Source organism: Pangasianodon hypophthalmus, chromosome 15, assembly GCF_027358585.1.
Source record: "Pangasianodon hypophthalmus isolate fPanHyp1 chromosome 15, fPanHyp1.pri, whole genome shotgun sequence".
Lineage (NCBI taxonomy): Eukaryota > Metazoa > Chordata > Actinopteri > Siluriformes > Pangasiidae > Pangasianodon > Pangasianodon hypophthalmus.
In genome coordinates this window covers 18,284,852-18,307,870 of record NC_069724.1, presented here as the reverse complement: position 1 = coordinate 18,307,870, position 23,019 = coordinate 18,284,852, and the positions used below count along the sequence as shown (strand labels likewise).

The window sequence follows — 23,019 nt, the reverse complement described above, 5'->3', positions numbered from 1 at the left end:
CTTTGTGACCCGCCCATATTACGTCATTGTGTCCCGCCGGTGACGCAAAAGGAGTATGACGAAGGGTGGGCGTGACAATAGAATTCTCGGTCGTTGGTGTTGCGCGTGCCCCGAGTCGACACGTTTGATTCGGAGACACGCGCTACGGTTCAGCACCTTGGACAGTTTCTCATCGGCTGTGTTCCAATCCGCGTACCAGAGAGGTGCACTCGCATGTAGAATCCTTACAGCCATGATGTTTATGATGCTTCTCTGCTCAAAACTTTGCGTTCCCAGAATTTCATGTGTTTCTCAGAACACCAGATGGTGACCTGTTTCTCTGGCGCTTTAATATAAGCCTATTTGAGGCTGGAATAGAAACCTGTGTCTCCTGTGCAATTTTATTTTGCGTATTTTATAAAAATTGAAATTAAATTAGCTGCATCTTCCTTAGGTAAGTTTTTTTTTAAGAGTCCCAGTGTACCAGAATAGGCTGAGACTGAAGTGTGTTCCCGCAGGTGCTTCCCACCCCGGGTGTTCCACTGTAGTCCGCGTGCCCTGTGCCAAGTGGCCCTATCGAGGGCTTTTTCTGGAGAAGTGCGCCCTATTGAGAACAGACCCGCGCGCGCCAATCGCGCCTGAGGATTTCGTGTTGAACGTGTTGGTTTCCCCACAGCTAGAGTGAGTGCTGCGTGAAACACACAGGCAGGTGCAGTGTGTGTGTGTGTGTGTGTGTGTGTGTGTGTGTGTGTGCGCCAAATGTCCCCACAAGGATAGGAATATCTGACATGTGGGAGCATTTGGCTGATTTTATTAAACAGCTTTGTTTTGTTTTTGTTTTTATTTAAAAGCTAAAATGGCCGAAAAGTGTGTTTTTAGTTGCTGAGGTCAATTTTGGGGTTAGATTTAGGTGTGTGTGTGTGTGTGTGTGTGTGTGCAGGGGCCAAATGTCCCCACATGTGGGGGATTTGGCTGATTTTATTAAACTGTTTTTTTGTGTTTGTTTGTTTTTGTTTGTTTAAAAAAAAAAAAAAAAAGCTAAAATGGCGGAAAAGTTTCTTTTCAGTTGCTGAGGTCAAGCTTTGGGTTAGATTTAGGTGTGTGTGTGTGTGTGTGTGTGTGTAGGAGCAGTGTGTAAGCAGGTTAAAGGTAAATATGCAAAAGCAGATTCATTCCGACTTCTTCTTGTTCTTCTTCTTCTTCCTCTTAAACGAGGAGCCAAGAATCTAAAGCTCGGCGAGTAAATAAATGGCGCGGATTAGGGATTTGGGCACGCTTGCCAAAAGCTGTGGGAGTCCCGCTCCTCTCCTGCAGGGCGCGATACCGCACACACACACACACACACACACACAGATAGTTTCCCTTTTTTCCATTTCTTTTATTTATTTTTAGCAGTATAGACCTATTCTGCCAATGCAACTTGTCCATAATAATAATAATAATAATAATAATAATAATAATAACAACAACAACTGTTTTGTTTTCATGTGGCAAAGGTGTGTGTAAAGCTGTGTGTGTATAAAGACCCACAGCTTTGCTACACACACTGGCCGTGCACTTAGAGCTCGCGCACTGTCCACGCACATTTAACAAAATAAATAAATAAATAAAAATGTTCTGTATAATTATTTAATTGCCATGATAAATAAATACGGATACATTAAAAGCACAGTTTAAATTAAAATTTGCAATTAAATTAAATACAATTAAATTGTAACACAAACAATTAAGTAATTTTAGCATAAGTTATATTATTCTACATTATTTTAAATAAGTAAAAACCGACTGGTGCCTATATATATATATATATATATATATATATATATATATATATATATATATATATATATATATATATACATATATACACACATCCACACAAACACATATTTGATTGCATTGAAATTGTTAGCGTCTCAGATTTAATACAACATTGAAAACATGCTGTAAATTTACCTTAGACATGTCCATGTTAATCTTTTGCCCAGCTGCTAAAGAGTTGTTAATTCTGTCTCACTGTAGTCTTTCAGTAGGCTGGAAAATTGGTGCACGGCTACATTATAGGCCTATTTGCATTTCCACGACTAACAAAATGATTATCTGGGTAAATATTTAAATTCTCCACGATCTGCGGCTACTTTGTCAAGCCAATGGGAATGAGCCCGACTATTTTAATCCCGTACATTTCCCTGTAAATAGCTTTATACATGATAAAGGCAGGGTTTAACCCCCCCAATCTCCCACCCAGGCGTGTACACACACACACACTCACACACACACACAGAGAGAGAGAGAGAGAGAGAGAGAGAGAGAGAGAGAGAGAGAGAAGTTAGCTGCGACTACATCTCATTTCCCAGCCCTACCAGTGTGCAGGCTTCAGCTTCACCCCTCCACTTTCCCTCTAAACAAAATGCTGCAAATTATCATTCAAATAAAACATTAATAATAAATTCTGATGGAAAAAAAATGATCAGTTCTTCACGGATTTCCTGAAGAAAGAGTGTCTTCCAGTCCAAATTCAGCCTCTTCTCAGTAGTTGAACCAACTATTTTCTCAGTCCAGTTTTTTCTCTGATTCTAGTTGATGGAAGATTAAAAAAAAGAAGAAGAAGAAGAAGAAGAAGAAGGGAGAAAACCCCACTGCAAAACAAGAAGGTGCCTCCAATGCTCAACTACCTTCACAATTTAAAGACGCTATGACAGTGCCATTATTTAAGCCCGTTGCTATGACAGCGTGACTCTGATTGGCCAGCGGTGCGCAGAACGTCACCAAATCTGAATTCTGATGCGCGAGGCTCCCGCGACTCGCGGCACAGCGACGCGAAAAGCGCGAGCGTTTAGCGGGCACCTACACGCGCACAGAGAAGACGGAGAATATATGTATATATGTATATAATTATATGCAAAGATTGAGTCAAGATTTTTTTTTTTTTCAAACGAAATTTGTTGTTTTTATGTTGTTTTTTCTTTTTCTTTTTAGATTTTTGTGATTCCATTTTTATGGCTCCTGATGTCTGGATGCCTGCAGGCTGCAAAATAACGCACGGGAGCGCGAGCGTGCCAGTTGTTCTAATAGTGGAAAGGAAAATCTGATTTTTAAATTTAAAAAAAAAAAAAAAAGCATATATTTAGCATTGTTGTGTTCCTCTGAGGAAGCCAAGCTGCCGGTCCGCGTGGCTCGCGGGAAGCTCGACGCGATGATGGTGCACTGCGCCGGGTGCGCGAGGCCCATCCTGGACCGCTTCCTACTGAACGTGCTGGACCGCGCGTGGCACGCCGAGTGCGTGCAGTGCTGCGAGTGCAGCTGCAACCTCACCGAGAAGTGTTTCTCCAGGGATGGCAAACTTTACTGCAAAATTGACTTTTTCAGGTAAGCCGGAGGTGTTTGCGATGCTTAGGGTGGTAGCGCGCGTGCTGGCGGCTCCTCAGGTAATGCGCGCGTGTGAAGAACGTCTCGTGCGAGGATTTCTCCCCATCCCTGTCTTTATGGATTACTCACAATTTGTGGATTAATTCGGCTAAGTTTGTGTCGCTGTTGACTGATGACAACTGCTTTGCTCCTCGTCTTTAGTCGGTTTAAATCAGCTGAAGCCATTTGCACGCGCAAAACATTTGTTCACTTGAATGCTAATTGTCAGTGTTAGCCTGATATTGTCTAATTCTGTCTTTCTTCTGTATAGCATGTAGTGTCTCCATAAATAAATGAATGCATGAATTAATTCTAGAGAAGCACTGGGACCTGTGTGCATAGTGAATCATTTAAATAATGTAATAGTTTCAAATATTTAAAGCAGCGCCAGACTGAGAGGTATGTTTCAATTGCAATGACTGCTTGAATTTTTTTTTTAATTTTATGAATGCACATTTGTTTGAATTCTTTTTACTTCTATAGATTTGCTATATTGCATATGTTTATTTATCATGTCTTAAATTAAAAGAAAAATATATATGTGTATATAAACCCTCAAAATATCTCCCTGGGCATCACATTGCAGTCCCCATGCTTGGTGTCTTTGGGTACAGCAGCCACTTAGTGGGGTTGTTAGGTTATTTGTATATAGAGAGGTTGAACGTGATCTGGTGTTGTGCATTGTTTTCCCAAACGGCCTTGACCATCACATGTGAATGTGGGGGCCATTAGTTCTAATCACCCCTAATGCGTCCATTTGTTGTGTAAGTAGTGGTTTTGGCCTTTCACTGAGAGAGATGCATTTGAAAAGAGAGAAAGAGAGGGAGACTCCATACCTAAACAAATGGGGGGATTTCGTGCATTAGTGTTAAAATAAACCCTGTAGGTGCTCTCCTTCTTTCTAACCTCGAAACTGAAAAAAAAAAAAAACATGAGCACCTTTAACTCCATCTATAATGGAATTGTAATGTACTGTTTATTTATGTACCTTAATGTACCTTGAGATTTGATTGAGTTTTAATTCAGCTTCCATGTAACCTAGTTTTGTTTTTTGAAATATTTATTTCAGAAATGTAAAATATCTATTAATTTAGTGCATAATATATATTTAGCTGTAGTACTCATAATATTCATACTTACTATAATTAGATATTAAAAATATAAAGCTTAGCAGCTTCTTTATTTAGTGAGAAAATAAGCTTTAGGCTTAATTTTCACTTACACAGAAAAAGGGTTCATCGTTTTTAATTTTCTCTATTCTTCTAATATTTTGTGCGAGTAATGATTACATTTTCAGTTATTAGTTTTTCCCTTTAACAGTTTTAGAAATACCAAACATTTGCATAAGATTTGCTTCCGTGTGTGCATGCGCGTGCGTGCGTGTGTGTGTGTGTGTGTGTGTGTCACAGAGGGAAAGCTGTGCCGATCAGACCGTGCAGTTGTGCATGCTGTGATGGATTAGCACACGCATATCATAAAAGATCAATCATAAAATAAACAGACAACCGTGCATCAGTCTGAGCAAATGGGTGTGATGTTTTGGTGTTTAATATTTTTTTTTTTTGGTGGTGGTGTTTAGTAACGGAATGAGCTATCCGGTTTGTGTATCTGAAGGTGTCAATTGTCTTTCCACCTCCCACTCGGATTTTCACGGTTTAACATTTAGTCTTGTTAATCCTGTAATATCACCTCATTATGCTCTGTGCATCGGGCTACAACCCTGATGCTGCTGTTGTTAGTGGATTTGTTTTCCTGTAAGATTGACAACACAAAAGCTAGTAGAGGAAATGGATGGAGAAAGCTTTTGACATTAAATGGCACTGGTTTACAAAGCGATTAATCGGTATATGTGTTCGATTAATCGGGGAATGTTTTATTACACCAGGGCATGCATTTATTGTTTTGTTTATTAATTTGCACAGTGGAGAAGTATTATTATTACTACTACTACTATTATTATTATTATTATTATTATTATTGTTGTTGTTGTTGTCGCTGGTGTGATACTATGAAGGGTGCAAGTGGGGTATCTTTAATTAGCTTTTAGAGAAGTGGTCCATAAGGTCCAATTACACCTTTAATTATGTTTAGAGGTTTCCAAGTAAAATATACATACTGAATATACAAAACCAGCGATAGTACCACCGGCATCATTATTATTATTATTATTATTATTATTATTATTATTATTATTATTATTATTATTATTTCTAATGTTACACATGTTATGTCTTTATTGCAGGCGTTTTGGCACGAAGTGTGCGGGCTGTTTTCAGGGCATTTCCCCCAGCGACCTGGTGCGCAAGGCGCGCAGTAAAGTGTTTCACTTGAACTGCTTCACGTGCATGGTCTGCAACAAGCAGCTGTCCACGGGCGAGGAGCTCTACGTCATCGACGAGAACAAGTTCGTGTGCAAGGAGGACTACGTGAGCGCGAGCGCCATCAGAGACGTCAACCTGAACTCAGGTGAGAGAGAGAGAGAGAGAGAGAGAGAGAGAGAGAGACTCAACAGTGTGACGTAAAAAAAATCTGAAACTCGCGCGTGTTCAGAACCACGGACAGCGTGTTTATGTTCTATGACGTCATTGTCGCGTTCTAGTGCGTGGCACTGCGTGTCTCCGCCTCTATTACAATTAATTTGTTTGTTTTTTTCTCAAAATTTGCAGTTAGTCGGTGAGAAACACCACCCGTAACCCTAACTGTGAAATATACTGCCAACATGCTCAGTGTCTTGAGTTTCTAAAGTTTCTGTTGTTGCTGTTGTTGCTGTTGTTGTTGATCATGATGATGATGATGATGTAAATTAATTCCTTTTAAGCTAACTGATGCATTAATCAAATCTATATATAAAAGCTGGACAAAAATATATATTAATAGCTATTTCTTGCTCTATGGTACACTAGGTGGCCTATAGGAGACGCTTTCTGTTATGCTTAAAATATAAATTTTTAAAAATCATATATCAGAGTCTATTTATAAGTTCTTCTCCACTTAGCTAGAAACCACGGCTATAAGACAATCTTTGGTTCAAATTATTTTGAATAAGGCTAATAGATGTTTAAGAAGCAACCTGTGTGTAACATCAGTGCAAGTCTCGATTATTTGGAAATTTATATTTACACACACACACACACACACACACACATATATATATATATATATATATATATATATATATATATATATATATATATATACATATATATAAATATGTGTGGTAAGCTATCAATCCGACCTTCGCCCAGATCTGTTTATCTGTTTTGTTGTGCTGATTTGTGTGTATGCACATGTCCTATAGTTACACACTATAAGTGCTGAGTGGTCTGTTTTATTAAGATAGTAATTCATGTTTAATGTGTGTCATCCTCACTGAGCTTCAAGCAGCGCTTCACATGCAGGAAGTATACAATCACGTTTAAAACTTAGAACAACTTTGATTCCTGTCCTGAATGTGCAGTGTGTTGAGGTGGATTGAACTTTATACATATCATATTACAAGCGGCAGCAGCTCAGTACTGACCAACTGGCTGATTATAAATAAAGCCAGGCCTGTATTCACTCTCAGAAAAAAAAGAAAGAAAGAGTGCTAGACTGTGCCCTGTCTCTGGAGTGGTCCCCTTATCTTTCACCTGGAAATGTGGATGTAGAGAACCTGTAAAATGATTTCAGATAGCTATATAATTAAACCATAATTAGCTTTTAGTAAAGCTTTTTTTTTTTAGTAAATGTACACTGATGCTCCTTTCTTAGGTAGAAGATATACTGTATGTATAAAAGGTGTACAGTAGGGGAGAAGAGGTAATGCTGAGTGTAGTTATGTCTTTAAAAAAAATCAACAACATACTGTAGATTAATGCTTATAATGTAGGCTATATGGCATATTTATTTACAGTGTGGACTTTTAAGAACATATTGCAGTGGGAATGTGTAGGATTGGCTGCCACTGTAGATAGACAGATTGTTTTATCAAATAGATAAATATATAAATAAATAAATATTAATGATTAATATTGCTTTAAGATATTATACGTAATAGTTGTGCGAGCTCAAGAGGGCTGTTTTCTGGAGCCAAGTACTCGCTTTTTTTTTCTTTTTTTTTTCTGTAATAAAGAATAGCTTTTATTTAGGTTCACGCCTTGTTTCTCAAATTGATAAGCGCCACCATGAGGACACGTGGAGTAATGACACTGTGCTAAGTCAAGTTAAGTGCTGTATAGGTCCAGTATCTGATATAGGGAAAATTAAGAATTAAGAATATATTGTCGCATAATGCATGGTTCTCAGTGGGGTTGGGCATTTATGTGATTTATGTGATTATGATCACTATCACAGTTGTGATTGTTATTTATTTATTATAATAATATGCCTAGGCTAACTGACTGGTCACTTAAATTTGGTTAAACGTCAATTCAATTCAGTTCTATTTGTATGGACATTGTCACAAAGCAGCTTTACAGAAAGATATAAATTCAGAATATAAATTTGAAATGTAGAAATTTATCCCTAATGAGCAAGCTCAGGGGCGACGGTGGCAAGGAAAAACTCCCTGAGACGACATGAGGAAGAAACCTTGAGAGGAAGCAGACACAAAAGCTGACCCATCCTCATCTGGGTGACACCTGATAGTGCAACCATAGATATTTCCCTTCTATAATTGTGTGCTATACAGACAAAAAGTGCAATTATGTAACCCGGAAGTTCATTATAGTTTTCAGATGAAGTCTATTTTGTTGAAGTTAATAACTGTTCACTGATGGAGACTTGAGTGAAAACTGTTCATGGCAAATAGCAGTCCTAAAGCTATCACAGCAGAACTGTTTGCATCAGTTACAGTCCAAAGCCATCTTCATTGTTTCCGAGTGGTACCATCCACAGTAATCTCATTAAACCTGAATGATCTAAAAAATATATCTATAAACAATGTCAATCTGAAATTAACTGCAATATTAATAATAACTAGCGAAAGGGCTGTAAATAGATAAGATAAAACTGTTGTTTTTGTTTTTTTTTACATGTTCACACAGTGAGACTGGTTTGGCTTCTTTGGGTGAAAAGTTCAGTAATAAAAAGCTCTCATGTCTCAGATTATAATTACATATGATGATAGGCTGCACATTTCTCTGGTGGATATATGCTTATAAAATAAATATGGCTTGTGTTAATATGTAGTCCATTTATATTTACATTTACATTTTTTACAGCATTCTGAAGTACAAACTCTAATCCAGAGCGACTCGTGGTCTTAAAAAATCTTCACGCTAGTACAAATAGGTCAAAGTCTATTAATAATCTACTATCAAGAAAAATCTAGGTCTACAACAAGAAAAAACACACAAGTCAAGACTTTGGTTTTTTCATATATATATATATATATATATATATATATATATATATATATACATCAGTCAATTGTTTTTGCACTACTTCTGCCTATACTTTGCATTAAATTATTGATTATGAAATAATAAGCTTGCTCTTGCTCTTATACTCATCTAGAATATTTTATTTATAACAATTATATATATATATATATATATATATATATATATATATATATATATATATATACACATAAGGGTATATAAGGGTACATCTTCTGTATACATATGTTGTTACCTAGAAAGGTGTATGTGGTGTACTTTTAAAGCTTTACTCTAAAAAGGTCATTACGGTGTAATGTTAATGTTATTATGTAGGCATAACTGCAATCATTTTATATCCACATTTCGAGGTGAAAGATGCATATTAAAGATATAAATGATAAAGGGACAGGGATGCAGTTTAGAGCCCATTATTCTGAGAGTGCATATAGGCCTACAGTACACCTCCTGCCTCTGTCACTGTATTCCACATATAGCGTATGAAATAATTACGGATCCCGACGTGTGCTCAGACGTGTGCTCAGACGTGTGCTGAGACGTGTGATATTCGTGTACGCCACTTTTTCCACGTTAGAAAGTGTCAGTGCTTTTTGTTTTATGCCTGTGCCTCGCAGTGTCGTCGTGCACCGACCGCAGCCTGTCGCCCGACCTGCCCGAGCCAAACGCGGACGACCCGAAAGAGACGGACAACTCCACGTGCTCGGACAAGGACGCGAACGCCAACGAGGCGGAGGAGCAGAGCGCGTGCCAGAAGCGCCGCGGCCCGCGCACCACCATCAAAGCCAAACAGCTGGAGACGCTGAAAGCGGCGTTCGTGGCCACGCCGAAACCCACGCGCCACATCCGCGAGCAGCTGGCTCAGGAGACCGGCCTCAACATGCGAGTCATTCAGGTAACATGTCCTAACGCACATCCTTCATGAACACGTCCATGCACGCGCAAGAGGACGTGCGGGCGTTTCGTGCGCGCGCATAAACGCATCAATCAATAAGAGCATCATTATAATTAAATCCGCTTTTAACCTTGGGGCACATACTGCCAGTTTTCTACCCTTACTGAAAAAATTGCGTACAAGCTTGTTTTTTTCCCAACTGTGATTATGTGATCACCTATAAAAAAAATAATAATAATAATAATAATAATAATTATTATTATTATTATTATTATTATTTTAAAAAAAGAGAGAAAATGCATTTCAAGTGCATGAAAGTGCATGCTCTGGAAATTAAAAATGTGAACTCAGGTAAACGCACGCTGCATCATGTGAACAATATAGGATCACATATTTTTAAAAAAAAATTATATTCATGTGAGAAATCACGTGGGGAAAAATGCACCACGTGGGAAAACTGAACGTGTGAAAAATCACGTGAAAAATAAAAGCAGAAAGTTTGTCACATGAATCGTGATTATTCACATGTGAAGTTCATGACTTTTCTCTAACGCTATTCAGAGCCTGTCTTGAGTCTAAAAGTAAAAAAAAAAAATTCAATTCCATATTTACAAATTGCACGGTTTTCTCAATAATAATAATATTGTTTAATTCAGGGTTTTGTGATGGCTGAAGGGCGTTTTGGTCAGCACTGATTCACTTCATTGCTTTATTATTATTATTATCATTATTATTATTATTATTATTATTATTATTATTATTATTATTGTTATTATTATTATTATTATAACGTTTATATTATTGAAATTAGCTTGATGTGGAGAGAATGCACAAGGAAAATCATAAGTGTTTATTTATTTTTTTATTAGATCTGAGAACTATTAATAAGTTTTTCATACCTATTAGTTATTTAAATAACTAAATTAAAGCTCTAGATTTAAAAAATGCTATCCTTCTATTTTCTTAGCAATATAAGGAAGTATACCATAACTACCATAAAGTTATCGCTTGTCCAGATTCTTTGCTTTTTCTTGCACAAATGAACAAAACATAAAAACTAAAAGTACGTATTTATATTTAAATCATTACCACAGTATAATTATTCCAGTTAATTAAGTTTTACTGAAGGAATAAATGTAAGACTTAATGATCTTCCTAGATAAAGGATCTCACATCACATTTACTTTTCAAATATAAAAAGCTACTACTGATAACCATGTATGGCATATGGGCATTACATATATTAAAATATATTTGCCAAAAAATGTGCTTAGACTAATCATTCAGCAGTATTACGGACCTGATCACGTATTACTTCTGAAAGTGTTGCAGCTCTGCTGAAAATTTGTCCATCAGATAAAATATAAGAACCTAAAGAGAAACATATGTCACATTTACTGTTTATTTTAATAGTAAATGTGATATATGTTTCTCTTTAGGTTCTTAAAGGGAACCCCTAGAAATCCATGAAGTATGATTTGTTTTTATTTGTTACAAAAATCACAACCCTGCATTATCAAGGGTATCATTTTTTATAGTTCTTAGCTTGTTTGACTGATGACTTGAATTTAATCCACACCTCAATAACTCAAAAATCAATCAGCCTATAAATAATATCAAATTGCACCAAATCTGTTCTATCTATGGCAAGTTCAGGAATAAAAAATCCTCTAAGGCTTTAATACATAGGCAAAATATTATTGTATGCATTTAAATAATGATCGTAATATTTGAATATTATGGTTTATGTGAAGATAGGGCATGGGGGATTTATTTTACAGTTAAAGGCGTCCCTGGCTGCAAAAAGTTTGAGAACCCCTGTTCTAGACAATCTTTTCTCTTTATAGTGCGCATATTTTATAGTATCTTTTATAGTATAATTCATTCGATTGATACACAGTTCGTATAACAGTCACGTCCAGGTCAAACCTTAAGTGTTTGTCAAGCTTAATCATGTTGATTAAATTATTGGAATATGTAATGAATATATCTACATAGAAATATATTTTCCATGTCCATGTGCGACTGCTGCATGGCAACCAGGAGTGACTTTTTTCACTTAACGCAGACGTTTCTAACTTTTTCTGCTTAACACAGATTTTGCTTAAAACTGATGTTCACGTAATGGGGCACAAATGAAGCCAAAACCATAACACTTTCTCATTTCCAAGTTTCTCTCTTCTCCTTCCACACACACTGTGTATTTATACTCATACACAGCCACGGATAATCATATTGCTTTGGCCTTTTTTTTTTAGCTAGAATGGAGGTGCCCTTTGACCCTTGTTTATTATTATTATTGCTGCTTATTGCATTGTTAAATGTTAAATGTGGATAGGGAGCCTGTGTCAGTACAGCAGGGTGTGTGTGTGTGTGTGTGTGTGTGTGTGTGTGTGTGTGTGTAATCCCTAAGCAATGCTCACTCAGGAGGAGGGCAAACATTTCCATAAAAATCTACCCAACAGTGAGACGCTTGTTCTCAATAAGCAGGTGTTTGCTAAGCATGGCGTGGAATGCTTAAAAGGTTTTAGGTACAACACGCTGGGTATGTGTTCTTTCTTTCTTTCTTTCTTTCTTTCTTTCTTTCTTTCTTTCTTTCCTTTTAGTGGGGTTTTCTCTCACTTTTGTGTGATTTTTCATTTCAAACCTTGTGAAGTGTTATAAAAGCCTTGTATACATGAACAGAAAATCAATGGGGTGATAGAAATAAGTTATGGGATAAACGATGAGGTAGTATGTGTGTTCAGATTGCTGTGTGTGTGTGTGTGTGTGTGTGTGTGTTTGGTTCATGGTGTTTTGATGACATTATCTTTTTAAAGCTTCTTTTTAAAATATTCAACATAACAGTCCCTGATGGGAACCATGTGTGTAGTTGTAGTGATGTTTTTTTTTTTAATTCATTCAAATTTGGATGGATACAGATTTTTTTTTTTTACTTCTCTTTCTTTTTCTTTTTTAACAATCTGGTCTCCTATTATTTCTGTCTACTGCCTTTTCTCTGGCTTTTTTTTTTTTATCTCTGATGTGATTCATTATGCAGTGGCAAAAACATTGTTACACTGTGTTATCAAGAATAACAGTGTCACTTTAGGTTGGACGTCTTCATAATTTTTTTTTCCTGCTACTTTGTCGCTGGAAGCTGATTGTATTAAAGTTAGTGCAAATATATACCTCATCCTGTCTGTGAAAATCACACTTTGATATAAATACACATTTTTTGAAATGCAAGGTTAAATGTGACCATTTTTAGATGGACTGCTGTGTTAAAAAGCTTCATCTTGCAGATAGTTTATGCAAATGTATGACAATAGTGTGCAGTGTATCTAACACATTGCCTCTGTGTTAGAAACCCTTTTAACTTCATTTTTTTAACGTTGACGGGTTTGATGGTGACACATGCGTCTAGGAAGTCAAAGTTGAAATAGTGTATGCTGTATGCTGGAAATAAGTGTAAATGATCCAGATTTTCCAAAAACAAGGAAGGTTTTTTTTTTTTTTCCTAACAAGGTCACAGCTTTTCTATTACAGCCCCAAATCCTAGCTCAGGTTGTAATAAGTATACACGATTTCATACAAGTGCAAATGGAAGTAGAAAAGGAAGTACATTCAGCCACTGGGAAAAGCAAAACAAGTACTAGTGTTCAGCAAAAGAGCGCTTATTAGAATTGTAACAAGTACTGGTCATTGTGAAAATTTTGGTAGCTTCACAAAAAAAAAAAAAAAAAAAAAAAAAAAAAAACAGAACAACAAAAGAATTCACCCTATCATTGGGAGATTGTGAGTTTGAATCCCAGTGTTTCCACAGCCATCAAGAGAGTACACTTGTCACTGTGTCACTGTGATCGACAGGAACAGAGTACAGAGTAGCTGTCAATCACAGTGACACTAGCCAATTGTGGTTCTCTGTGAACTCATGCATGCAGAAGAGGACAGAGAGAACTTTCCTCTGAGTGTGTTACGTTGCCATGTGATGCAGAATGAGGTTGACTGGCTTCATGTGTCTTAGCAGAAGCATGAGTTAGCCTTCATCCTCTCCGGTTTGAATGATAGGGGAGAGCTGGGTGGTGGGTGAGAATGGACAGTGAATGGGGGAATAATAATAATGAAGGGGAAATGAAGGGGAAATAATAATAATAATAAACAACTTTATTTATTTATAATATATTTATTATTTATGCATTTAAAAAGCAGCACGTTTTACAGTGCAGTGTAAAAACAGAAATAAAGAAAAGCGAATATGTTAGTGTTTTGTACATAAAACAATGAAAAAGAGGGGTGTAAAATAGAATAAAAGTACAATACTTGACATAATATAAAATTAACAGCAGTAAAAGGAAGCAATAAAAGCTAGTTAAAAGCTAAACTGAAAAATAGATGAAGCCTGATGATATGTTTAATGGTAATGTGTTCCAATAATAGCCTGATAGAAAATCAAGTAATCACTAGATCCAAGCAAGATGGTACTGCACAGAAAACAACACACTCACCTAAAAGGACCAAGAGATCCAGAACAAATATGACTTCTAGCTAACAGATAGCATAGCAAGCTTCATGCTTTATTTTATCTGAATGATATGTTTGTAAACTCACTATTTGTAACCATTATTCAGTGTTAAAACCAGTGTATACTTCCAATGCAGAGGCTGAACCATAATAAATTAAGTAATTGAATAATGCACTATGGCAAAAATAGGCATCTATAAACTGATATATAACAAGTTTTAATGATTGAAGCCAAGTTATATGCTTTACGTTATATATAGATTATAGATCTGAGCCTTTGATTACAGTATGATGGTGCAGTAATGTATTATATTGATGAACTTCATGTTTGCCTACACAAACATCACATACATTTATTTTAATCAATATGGAATCTAACAATTATTCAGCTCAAAAAATTGTGACTGGGAAACTATGTAATAATTTAGCTATGTGATAAGCCTATCTATTACTAAATGGTGCAGTCAGCTTATTAATAGTATATAATATATAATGTACAGTACAGTGCTGTTCAGTCAAAAGCTAAAGTGTGAGTTTAAGACTATTACTTTTATTTTACTTTATATACACTCACCAGCCACTTCACCCTACAACAGTGGGCACGGGCTGACTGAAACTGGACAGTTGAAGATGAGAAAAAAGACCAAGCGATGTTTTTCCAGTCTTTCGGAAATGCCCGGTTTTGGTGGGTCTGTGTCCAGTGTAGCTTCAGACTGGTGTTCTTGGCTGATAGCACTGGAACCCGATGTGCTCTTCTGTTGTTGTAGCCCATCCACTTAAAGGTTAGACATTTTGTGAGTTCTGAGATGCTTTTCTGCTCACCACGGGTGTAAAGAGTGGTCATGTGAGTTACTGTAGCCTTCCTGTCAGCTCAAACCAGTTGGTCATTCTCATCTGAGCTCTCTCATCAACAAGGCATTACCACTTGCAGAATTGCCGCTCACTGGATTGTTTTTTGCATCATTCTGTGTAGAGCGTAGAGACTGTTGCGTATGAAAATCTCAGGAATTCAGCAGTTTTTCTTAAATAGTCAAACCAGTATGTCTGTTACCAACAATCATGCCATAGTCAAAGTCGCTGAGATCACATTTTTTCTCCATTCCTCATGATATTTGGTATGAACATTAGCTGAAGCTCTTGACATGGATCTGCATGATTTTAAGCATTGTGGTGCTGCTACATGATTGGCTGATTGCATGAAAAAGCAGGGGCACAGGTGTTCCTATTAAAGTGCCTGGTGACAACAGTTAATCATATCATTTTGGCATATGATTTATACTCTTATTTTTATCATATACTTACATAACTGTACTTATGTATGGACGCACAGTTAGATACCTTTAGATATAGCCAACACTACACATTGAGTGTACACTAATATATCATAGTTTTCAGCACATGCGCAGGCCATTCCCGGATACTGAATATGATTAATGACACATTTTATAGGGTGTTTTCTTTTTCTTCTCTCTCCTGTCACTATGTGTTGAAATGCAGAAATCACAGTTAACCACAATTAATACAGATGAGAGCGTTAGTCTGAGGCTGTAGATGTTCATATTGTTAATTCTAAGTCTATCTTGTTCAGCACGTAGTGTTAAGATACTGTTAAATTATAACTGGTAAGATCTACAGTAAGAACTAAGTCTAGGATATGTTACGCTTTAATTATTTTATTGTAGCTGTATTTATCAATGCACCAAAAACAGTCCAAAGTATTAGAAAGTATAAGCATATTTTATATTTTTAACACAGTATCTGTACTGTCAATGATTAACTCACACATTAGGATTAGCATAAAGTATATATTATGTACTACTATATATAAGACAGAGCAACAGCATATTCATGAAAAAAGTAAACGGCAGTAAGCATATCTTTATTTAATGCAAGTTTCAGATATTACATGAGACTGGTTACAGGAGACTGGTTGAAATAAATATAATGGATAACATCCTGCTTCAGGACAAACTGCTTGCCCAGTTATTGCCTTCAGTATTGCATGATATATAGTATACATGAAATCAGACTGTTACTGTGATTTATATTAACTGCATAACATTATTGTGAATAATATGGTAAAGTTGTATGACATTTACGTAAAAATGCATAAGTTGCATTTACATGCATTTACGAATTCGATTCTAAGCTGCGATTTTTGGCATGCAGTGTAAAAATAAATGCAGTATAAATATTTTAGTGTATATAAATGCATATTGATGAAAGGGAAATATTCATGAATGAGCTTTTCAAAGGCCTTTGAAAGAGAAATGAGGTTTTGTTTCTAATTCTAACAAGCCAGTGATATGGATGTACAAATTTACAAAAAGAAAAATTCTAATCCCAGAAGGACTGGCTTGGATAAATATTCTAAAATATCAGTTATTCACATTGGACATTACTTGTTGTACAGTCTGTCTCCTATGTCTTCTTCATTGTAACCTATATTTGTGTCTCTATCCATCTCTCTTTCCTTTCAGGTGTGGTTTCAGAACAGACGGTCAAAGGAACGTAGGATGAAGCAGCTCAGTGCCCTTGGCGCCCGGCGCCATGCTTTTTTCAGAGGACCGAGAAGGATGAGGCCGCTGGGCAGCAGACTCGACGAGCCTGATCTCCTTGGCCCTGGGGGATACGGCTACTATGGAGGTATGAGAGGGAAAAAACCTCCTTCTATTCATTTTTTTCTTCCCCTTTTATACACACAACCAATTGTCCTTCATACACAGCACAAAAGCGTATTTTTCAGGCAACACTCAAATCACAGACCCTTTGCCTCACCTTGAAATAACAAAAGATTCTCCGTCTCCTTGCTCTCTCTTTTCTCCATCTCCCTCACTTAGTTATTTCACTACCCCCTCACCCACCTACCCACCCGCCCATCCCATCATTTCTCTCTATATTTCTCTCTTTCTCCTTCTTTCCAATTAAGAATGTGTACTACAGGGACTGTTCAACTCACTGAAATCTAAAAGCACAAACATTTTTCAAGCGACAGCTCTAATCAGGTTTTTAGGCAAGTAGTCACAATCTGTGCTTTAAGCCCAGTGGATCTAGTCAGACGTTTGATTAGATTTGGTTACTGTTTACGTTGCAAAGTAGCCTCACCTGAGAAGACCTCGTCTGGCACAAAAGCGTGCAGAAGCAGCATGAAGTACTCAAGCTGAGAGTTGGCAGGTTTACTCACTCTATACAGAGTAAATTGGGACGAATCAAGCAATGCCTGCTGGGAAACGAAGCCTGCAGTGCCCCCTCGAACGGCATTCGATCTCAGAATCAAGCGCTCACATGACATCTAAAATCAGAGAAACTTAAATTTATTTATCTGTTACAAAATCATCCAGCAGTGTTCTTTTTTATTTATATAGTCGCTTGCTTCTTTGTAGCAGAATCTATTGTTAATTTGTCAAACCAAAGTGGCATGTAATCTAAAGGCGTAGAATTCCCAGCGTCCCCAGTTATTGACTATTTGTGCTTGTACAGTAAATAAGCCACATTAGCGTGAATTCACGCTGCAAAGCTGGAGGCAATGAGGAAGAGAATGTATTACTCTAGTTCTGCTTTCTGTTCTCTGGTGCTCAGCAGATAGTCTGTGATTCAGAGAGACATTTATGGAATGGTAAATGTAAGAGTAATTGTGTTTTTGTATGGCCTGGAGAGAAACACACAGAAATAACTGCCAATTTTTTTTCTCAAGGTCTCTTCCTTTCTACCTTACAGTCACTCTTTTTATTGCAGTTATGTTTACTCCTTCACTCGTTAATAGTTTTTCATTTGAATTTTTTGTCATTTATTCCCTCTCCGACCCCCCCCCCCTCCCATCCCCCTCACTTTTGCACTGTATCAAAGCCAGCTGAACATCTAAACGCCACATCATGAATGCGTTAATCAGAATAGCCCTGCATTTTATTACTGTCTTTAATACACATTCATTGACTTGGCCTCTCCATTGTCCCTTGGTTGAACCCTGCCACCTTCTTAAAGGCTGTTCTATTACGTTATCACCTCAGTTGAAGTTTATTCACTGCAGATTTCAGGAACAGTTCTTTCCATATTTTCATTTGCTTTTCAAACCAGTGAAAACACATAAAAAGCTGTTCATAAGTATAAGCAAAAGCAATGAAATTCTTTACCTTTCATAAATATAACCTTTGATTGGCTATACATTGGGTTTTATTTTGCCGAATACACATCTGTACGCAACCACTGACGCGACCTTGCTAGGCAGGGATATTTTTCTCTGTCAAAGGGGTGTGTAGAAGGTGGTAACCATATCAAAATTTTTAATTTTTTAAAAAACCATATTTAAAATTTTGTAATTGATTGTAAGTAGTTTTTTTTTTGTCAGCTCCACTGCAATAAGAGTTATGGCTGTGTTCCTCCTGGCGACGGTTGGATACTTCGAAATATTTTTATTTATTTTAAGGCTTTACAGTACATCTTCATGTAAACATTTCCACATAAAGTGCTCAGTGCTAGCATATCAGTTAGCAGCATGTCTCATAGCCATGCTGAGAATGGGGGTTTCAATTTAGCAACACTTTGGTGATGTCTACCTGCCCTGTAAACTGTTTTTCTGCTTTAAGCATAACAATTATTGTAGGTCATGATTTCATATCAGGTATTGGTTACAAACTAGTATGAGCAAACAAACTATAAAGTCAGGCTAAGGCCAAAAGTAACATACAGTAGCAGGTACTACAGGACACGACGCATCTTGTAGACTTGAAAATACAAGAAATATAGAGACTTATCATACAAATAGCTTTGTTATTGCCTAGAGAAAGATATTTAGAGAAAGAAAACTAACCAACAGTATGGAAACCACACAAAGTCAGCTTGTCTAACCTATGAATCTGGCAATGCTAACAAAATTCTCAGGGGTTTCAATGCTAAGCATTCTGTTATTGTCAAGATCACAGCCTGCTTTTTTTTGTCTCTCCTGGTTTTTACAACAAACCTTTCCACAGACACACATCTGCTGTTTCGCTCCTGACATTTGCTATATTAGTTTTAGAATTACACAAAATATTTTCTTGTGCTCATTATTTTGACTCCACCTTAATTTAAAAAAAAGCTGGTTATGCTACAAAGTATGTTCTAGCTAACAACTGTGGTTTATATTAGTATATTAGCTATTTTTAGGTTTAATCTTGAGTTTAAAATCTTAAGAATTTCAGAATTTCACATTATTTAGAAAAATATATTTAAATATATTATTGTTTGAGGACTTGGAGGTCGCAGGTTTCACTGCTGCATACACATGGTGACTAACATAACGTAATGTGAAGTAAGAACACTCTGCTAGCTATTTCATAAGCTAGATACTTAACCAGCCAAATGATTCTATATATCATTTAAAAAAATGAAATCACTAAACAAAACTAAAGCATCTCTAATCATTGGCCACTGTTTTTGATTTCCAGAGTACCAGGGTGATTACTATGGCACAGGCGTCAACTATGACTTCTTCCCTCATGGTCCTCCCTCTTCTCAGGCTCAGTCTCCTGCCGAGCCTCCCTTCCTGCTCAGCTCGGGCTCCGGAGACGACCAGCGCTTCACAGACGTGATGTCACATGATGACACGCCAAGCCCAGAGTTGCACCCAAATGCACAGGGTGAAGGCGGATTTGGGACAGGACCCAGTCCACCATACCCACTGGCCAACAATGCCAACTACAGTGGGCAAGAGATGGGTGAAAATACCGTATGGTAGGGGTGGTTGGGGTTTCTGGACAGATAAATAGGGGGCAAAATGGGATGTGGTGCAGGACACAAGACTGGAAGTTTAGCACCAGAAACCCACCCAATCCCTTAAGAAAACCCACAAACCCCACTGGCTCTATTTGCTCCAGTTTCCAGAGGCGCTCTTCTGAGCAGGATGAAAATATGTTTCAAGGTCATGACATACAGGAAACGAAACTGTCATGTGGCTCAAATATTGCAAGGACATCATGTTCTTTCTTTGCTCACAATCTCTTCATTCACTTTCTACAGCCCGACAGACCAGTTACAAACACTGGAATTCTTTCCATCACCATTGGTTTTTGCATGGACTCAGTTTTATGGTATGGCATCATACATATTAGTACTCATACCTGTTAGCCTTGTCCAGTTTTGCTTTTGTTATTATTTACAGACTAGCAAAGGTTGTTGGTCTGTGTGCAAATGGCTAGAAACCGTTGAGTGGATTTGTTCAGAAATTCGGAATAAATTGGGAATTGGGTAGTGAACTTTAAACCTGAGCCCACTCATTTTGCTTTTGGTTTATTTCTTTGTCAAAGATCATCCCATTTGACTGCTTTTTTCCATGTTCTAAAACTTTGATCTGTTTTCATTCATTGAAAAACAATAAACCTTTTGATGACCACAGAGTTTGCTTTCAACCCTGTTGTGGTTTCAAGAGTTAAACATGCAAAGTGTCTCTAAAAAAGGTATTCTGTGCTATGCCACTTCTATTTTTATTTCTCCATTTTGTCTAACCTTTGTGTATTTGGGTATACAAGCTTCAGCCGCCATCAGTATGCAATCAGTATGCTTTATATTGTTTGTCCTGTGGAAACTACTCACTATAAGTGGCATAATTGACCAGATAAATAGCATATGCATAGCATAGTGGTGTAGCAGGTAGCAACGCTGCCTCACAGCTCCAGAGTACCTGGTTCAATCCTGATCCCATCCAGGCTGTAGGCCCACCTCAAACCCAGTTTCGGGCTGGAACTGGCTCTAGATCCACCATGACCAGGATAAAATGGTGAATGAATATGAACGAATATCATAATCTAAACATCATTTCAGATCACAAGCACGTAATGGGTACAAAAAGTATTGTAGCTACAAATTAGCTGGAAATAACTAGAGATTGAAGGCCAATATTTTTATGTTTCATCTTTTTATTAGGAAAAGCATTTATATTTAATACAGTTGAAGCATTTTATCTCTTCTACCAGTAGACAAATTAACATAGAAAAAAAAATGCTATACCAGGGCAGACATCAATTTTTATTTTAAGAATTGCAGACATAGTCATGAAGTAGTCACACCAAAATCTATGTCGTACTGGACAGAGGAAAAAACATGTGGCTTAAATTACAAGGAGAGTAGTGACATCTGTCACAAGTTTCACTAATATTGGGATAGATTTCAGCTAGACAAGCTCTTGAAAAATGAACTCTGTACAGTATTTTAAATTGTGTAAGACAGAGCCAGGCACATATACACATAAGCTTGTATGTAACCTGCCTACTGTACCCTCCCACCATAATTTTGTAAACACCATTCCCAATTCGCCCTCCCATGCTGTTTTATTCCTCCACGTGTAGGTTTATCTAGAGGGAGAAGTTGATTATAAATTTTACATATTAAAGACTTTTGTTGGTGCTTTAAAAGTAACAGGTCCTCCCAAGGCTTCTTCGGTGGTAAAGCAGGAAATTCTGGAAACAGAGGTACAATGTCTTACCTGAAAATTTCTAAATATGTGAGAAGATGGCAATTCAAACTCACCACTAAAATCTACGTATTCACGAAAAGTGCCATCTTTATAGAGATCTAGGAAAGTCTTAACACCTTTATCCTGCCATTGTATAAAAGTTGAGGGAAATGAATGGAAGGCCAATATTTTTTAATAGGAACTATCTATGCCAGGACTCTGAACTGGTTCAAGAAACAAAAACTGAAACAAATGATATTTTGCTAAGAACAAAAACAATTGAAAAACATAGTCATACTTAACTGTTCTGAAACAAAAACCTTAATTGAAGAGCTTTGTTACTGGTTAATAATTGGTTAAGATAAAATTGGTTAAGTTATTTTCCCATTTCATGTAGCCCACCAGCTTATTATGTATGTTTTACCTCCAATGTTTTACCTCCAAACGTATTTGGATCAAAGTCACGTGATTTCTGTCTAACAGTTTCCCAAGGTTACTATTGTATAACATTACACTTATAAATAGACAAATGTGAAAGGAACAGATTTACCAAATGTTCTAACCAGTTTAGAACCATTATGTTGGAGTTGGAACACAAGAATGGACATGTTATAACATTGGATTTGCTCAGTGTGAACAGGTTGTTTATGAGCCCTGATATTTTCAAGGCATGACCTTTAGAGTTCATGACAGTATGAAGTTCACAGAAAAGCCATACTACCTTTTTACACCATTCTACCTTTCAGTGAGACGAGCACATATTTGTTGGTTGAATTTTTCTTTCCTACAATCATACCAAGCATTAAATGTGGAGTGATTGCTCCTGTCAAGTACAGTTGAATAACCTTTGTCACTTTAGTTATATTTCTGTGATGTCTGACTTGTTACATCACCGATTGGTTACTGACAATATATTGGATTGTGTCAGGTTGAAGGAGAATCCAACCTGCCTGAGCTTCCGTCTTATCTCTGCCATTCTGTAATATTTGAACACTCGCCCTCCCATCCACATATCAGCCTTTATTCATAATACATACACACATCTTTAGGTGATTGAAAGCCCAGCCCCAACATAGTCATCCGTCACCGGGCGCCATTACAGCAGCACAGCGCTGTTCAACTCCATTTAACCTTTGTTTCATTACCTTGCTTTTAATGGAACTGATTTACAAAAGAACACTGAGGCCATAATAGGGAATCTCCTCAAACAGCTGAGGTCTCTCTCCACTGTGAAAGGAAGAGAAACAAAGGGAGGGTGCGAGCAGCATCTGTGCTTAAGGATGGCCATAGATTAGCACCTCCTGGAGGTCTGGAGCAGCAACACACACCATGCATGCACACACAGACAAACACGCAAAGATGAACAATTGAGAGACTTAAGTAAGGAATACAACAAAATAGGGTGTGCAGTTCTAGGAAAATAATCAACA

At 37.1% G+C, this 23,019-nt stretch overlaps 1 protein-coding gene across 1 annotated transcript; it reads left to right on the top strand.

Annotated features, from left to right (window-relative positions):
- The first annotated feature begins 2,274 nt into the window (after window positions 1–2,274).
- Window positions 2,275–22,611, top strand: lhx5 (LIM homeobox 5). The gene is made up of 5 exons (XM_026929099.3): window positions 2,275–3,348; window positions 5,630–5,853; window positions 9,383–9,660; window positions 16,644–16,809; window positions 19,587–22,611. The coding sequence occupies exons 1-5, from the start codon at window positions 3,176–3,178 to the stop codon at window positions 19,874–19,876; spliced, it is 1,131 nt and encodes a 376-aa protein (XP_026784900.2). The 5' UTR covers window positions 2,275–3,175; the 3' UTR covers window positions 19,877–22,611.
- Window positions 22,612–23,019: the final 408 nt, after the last annotated feature.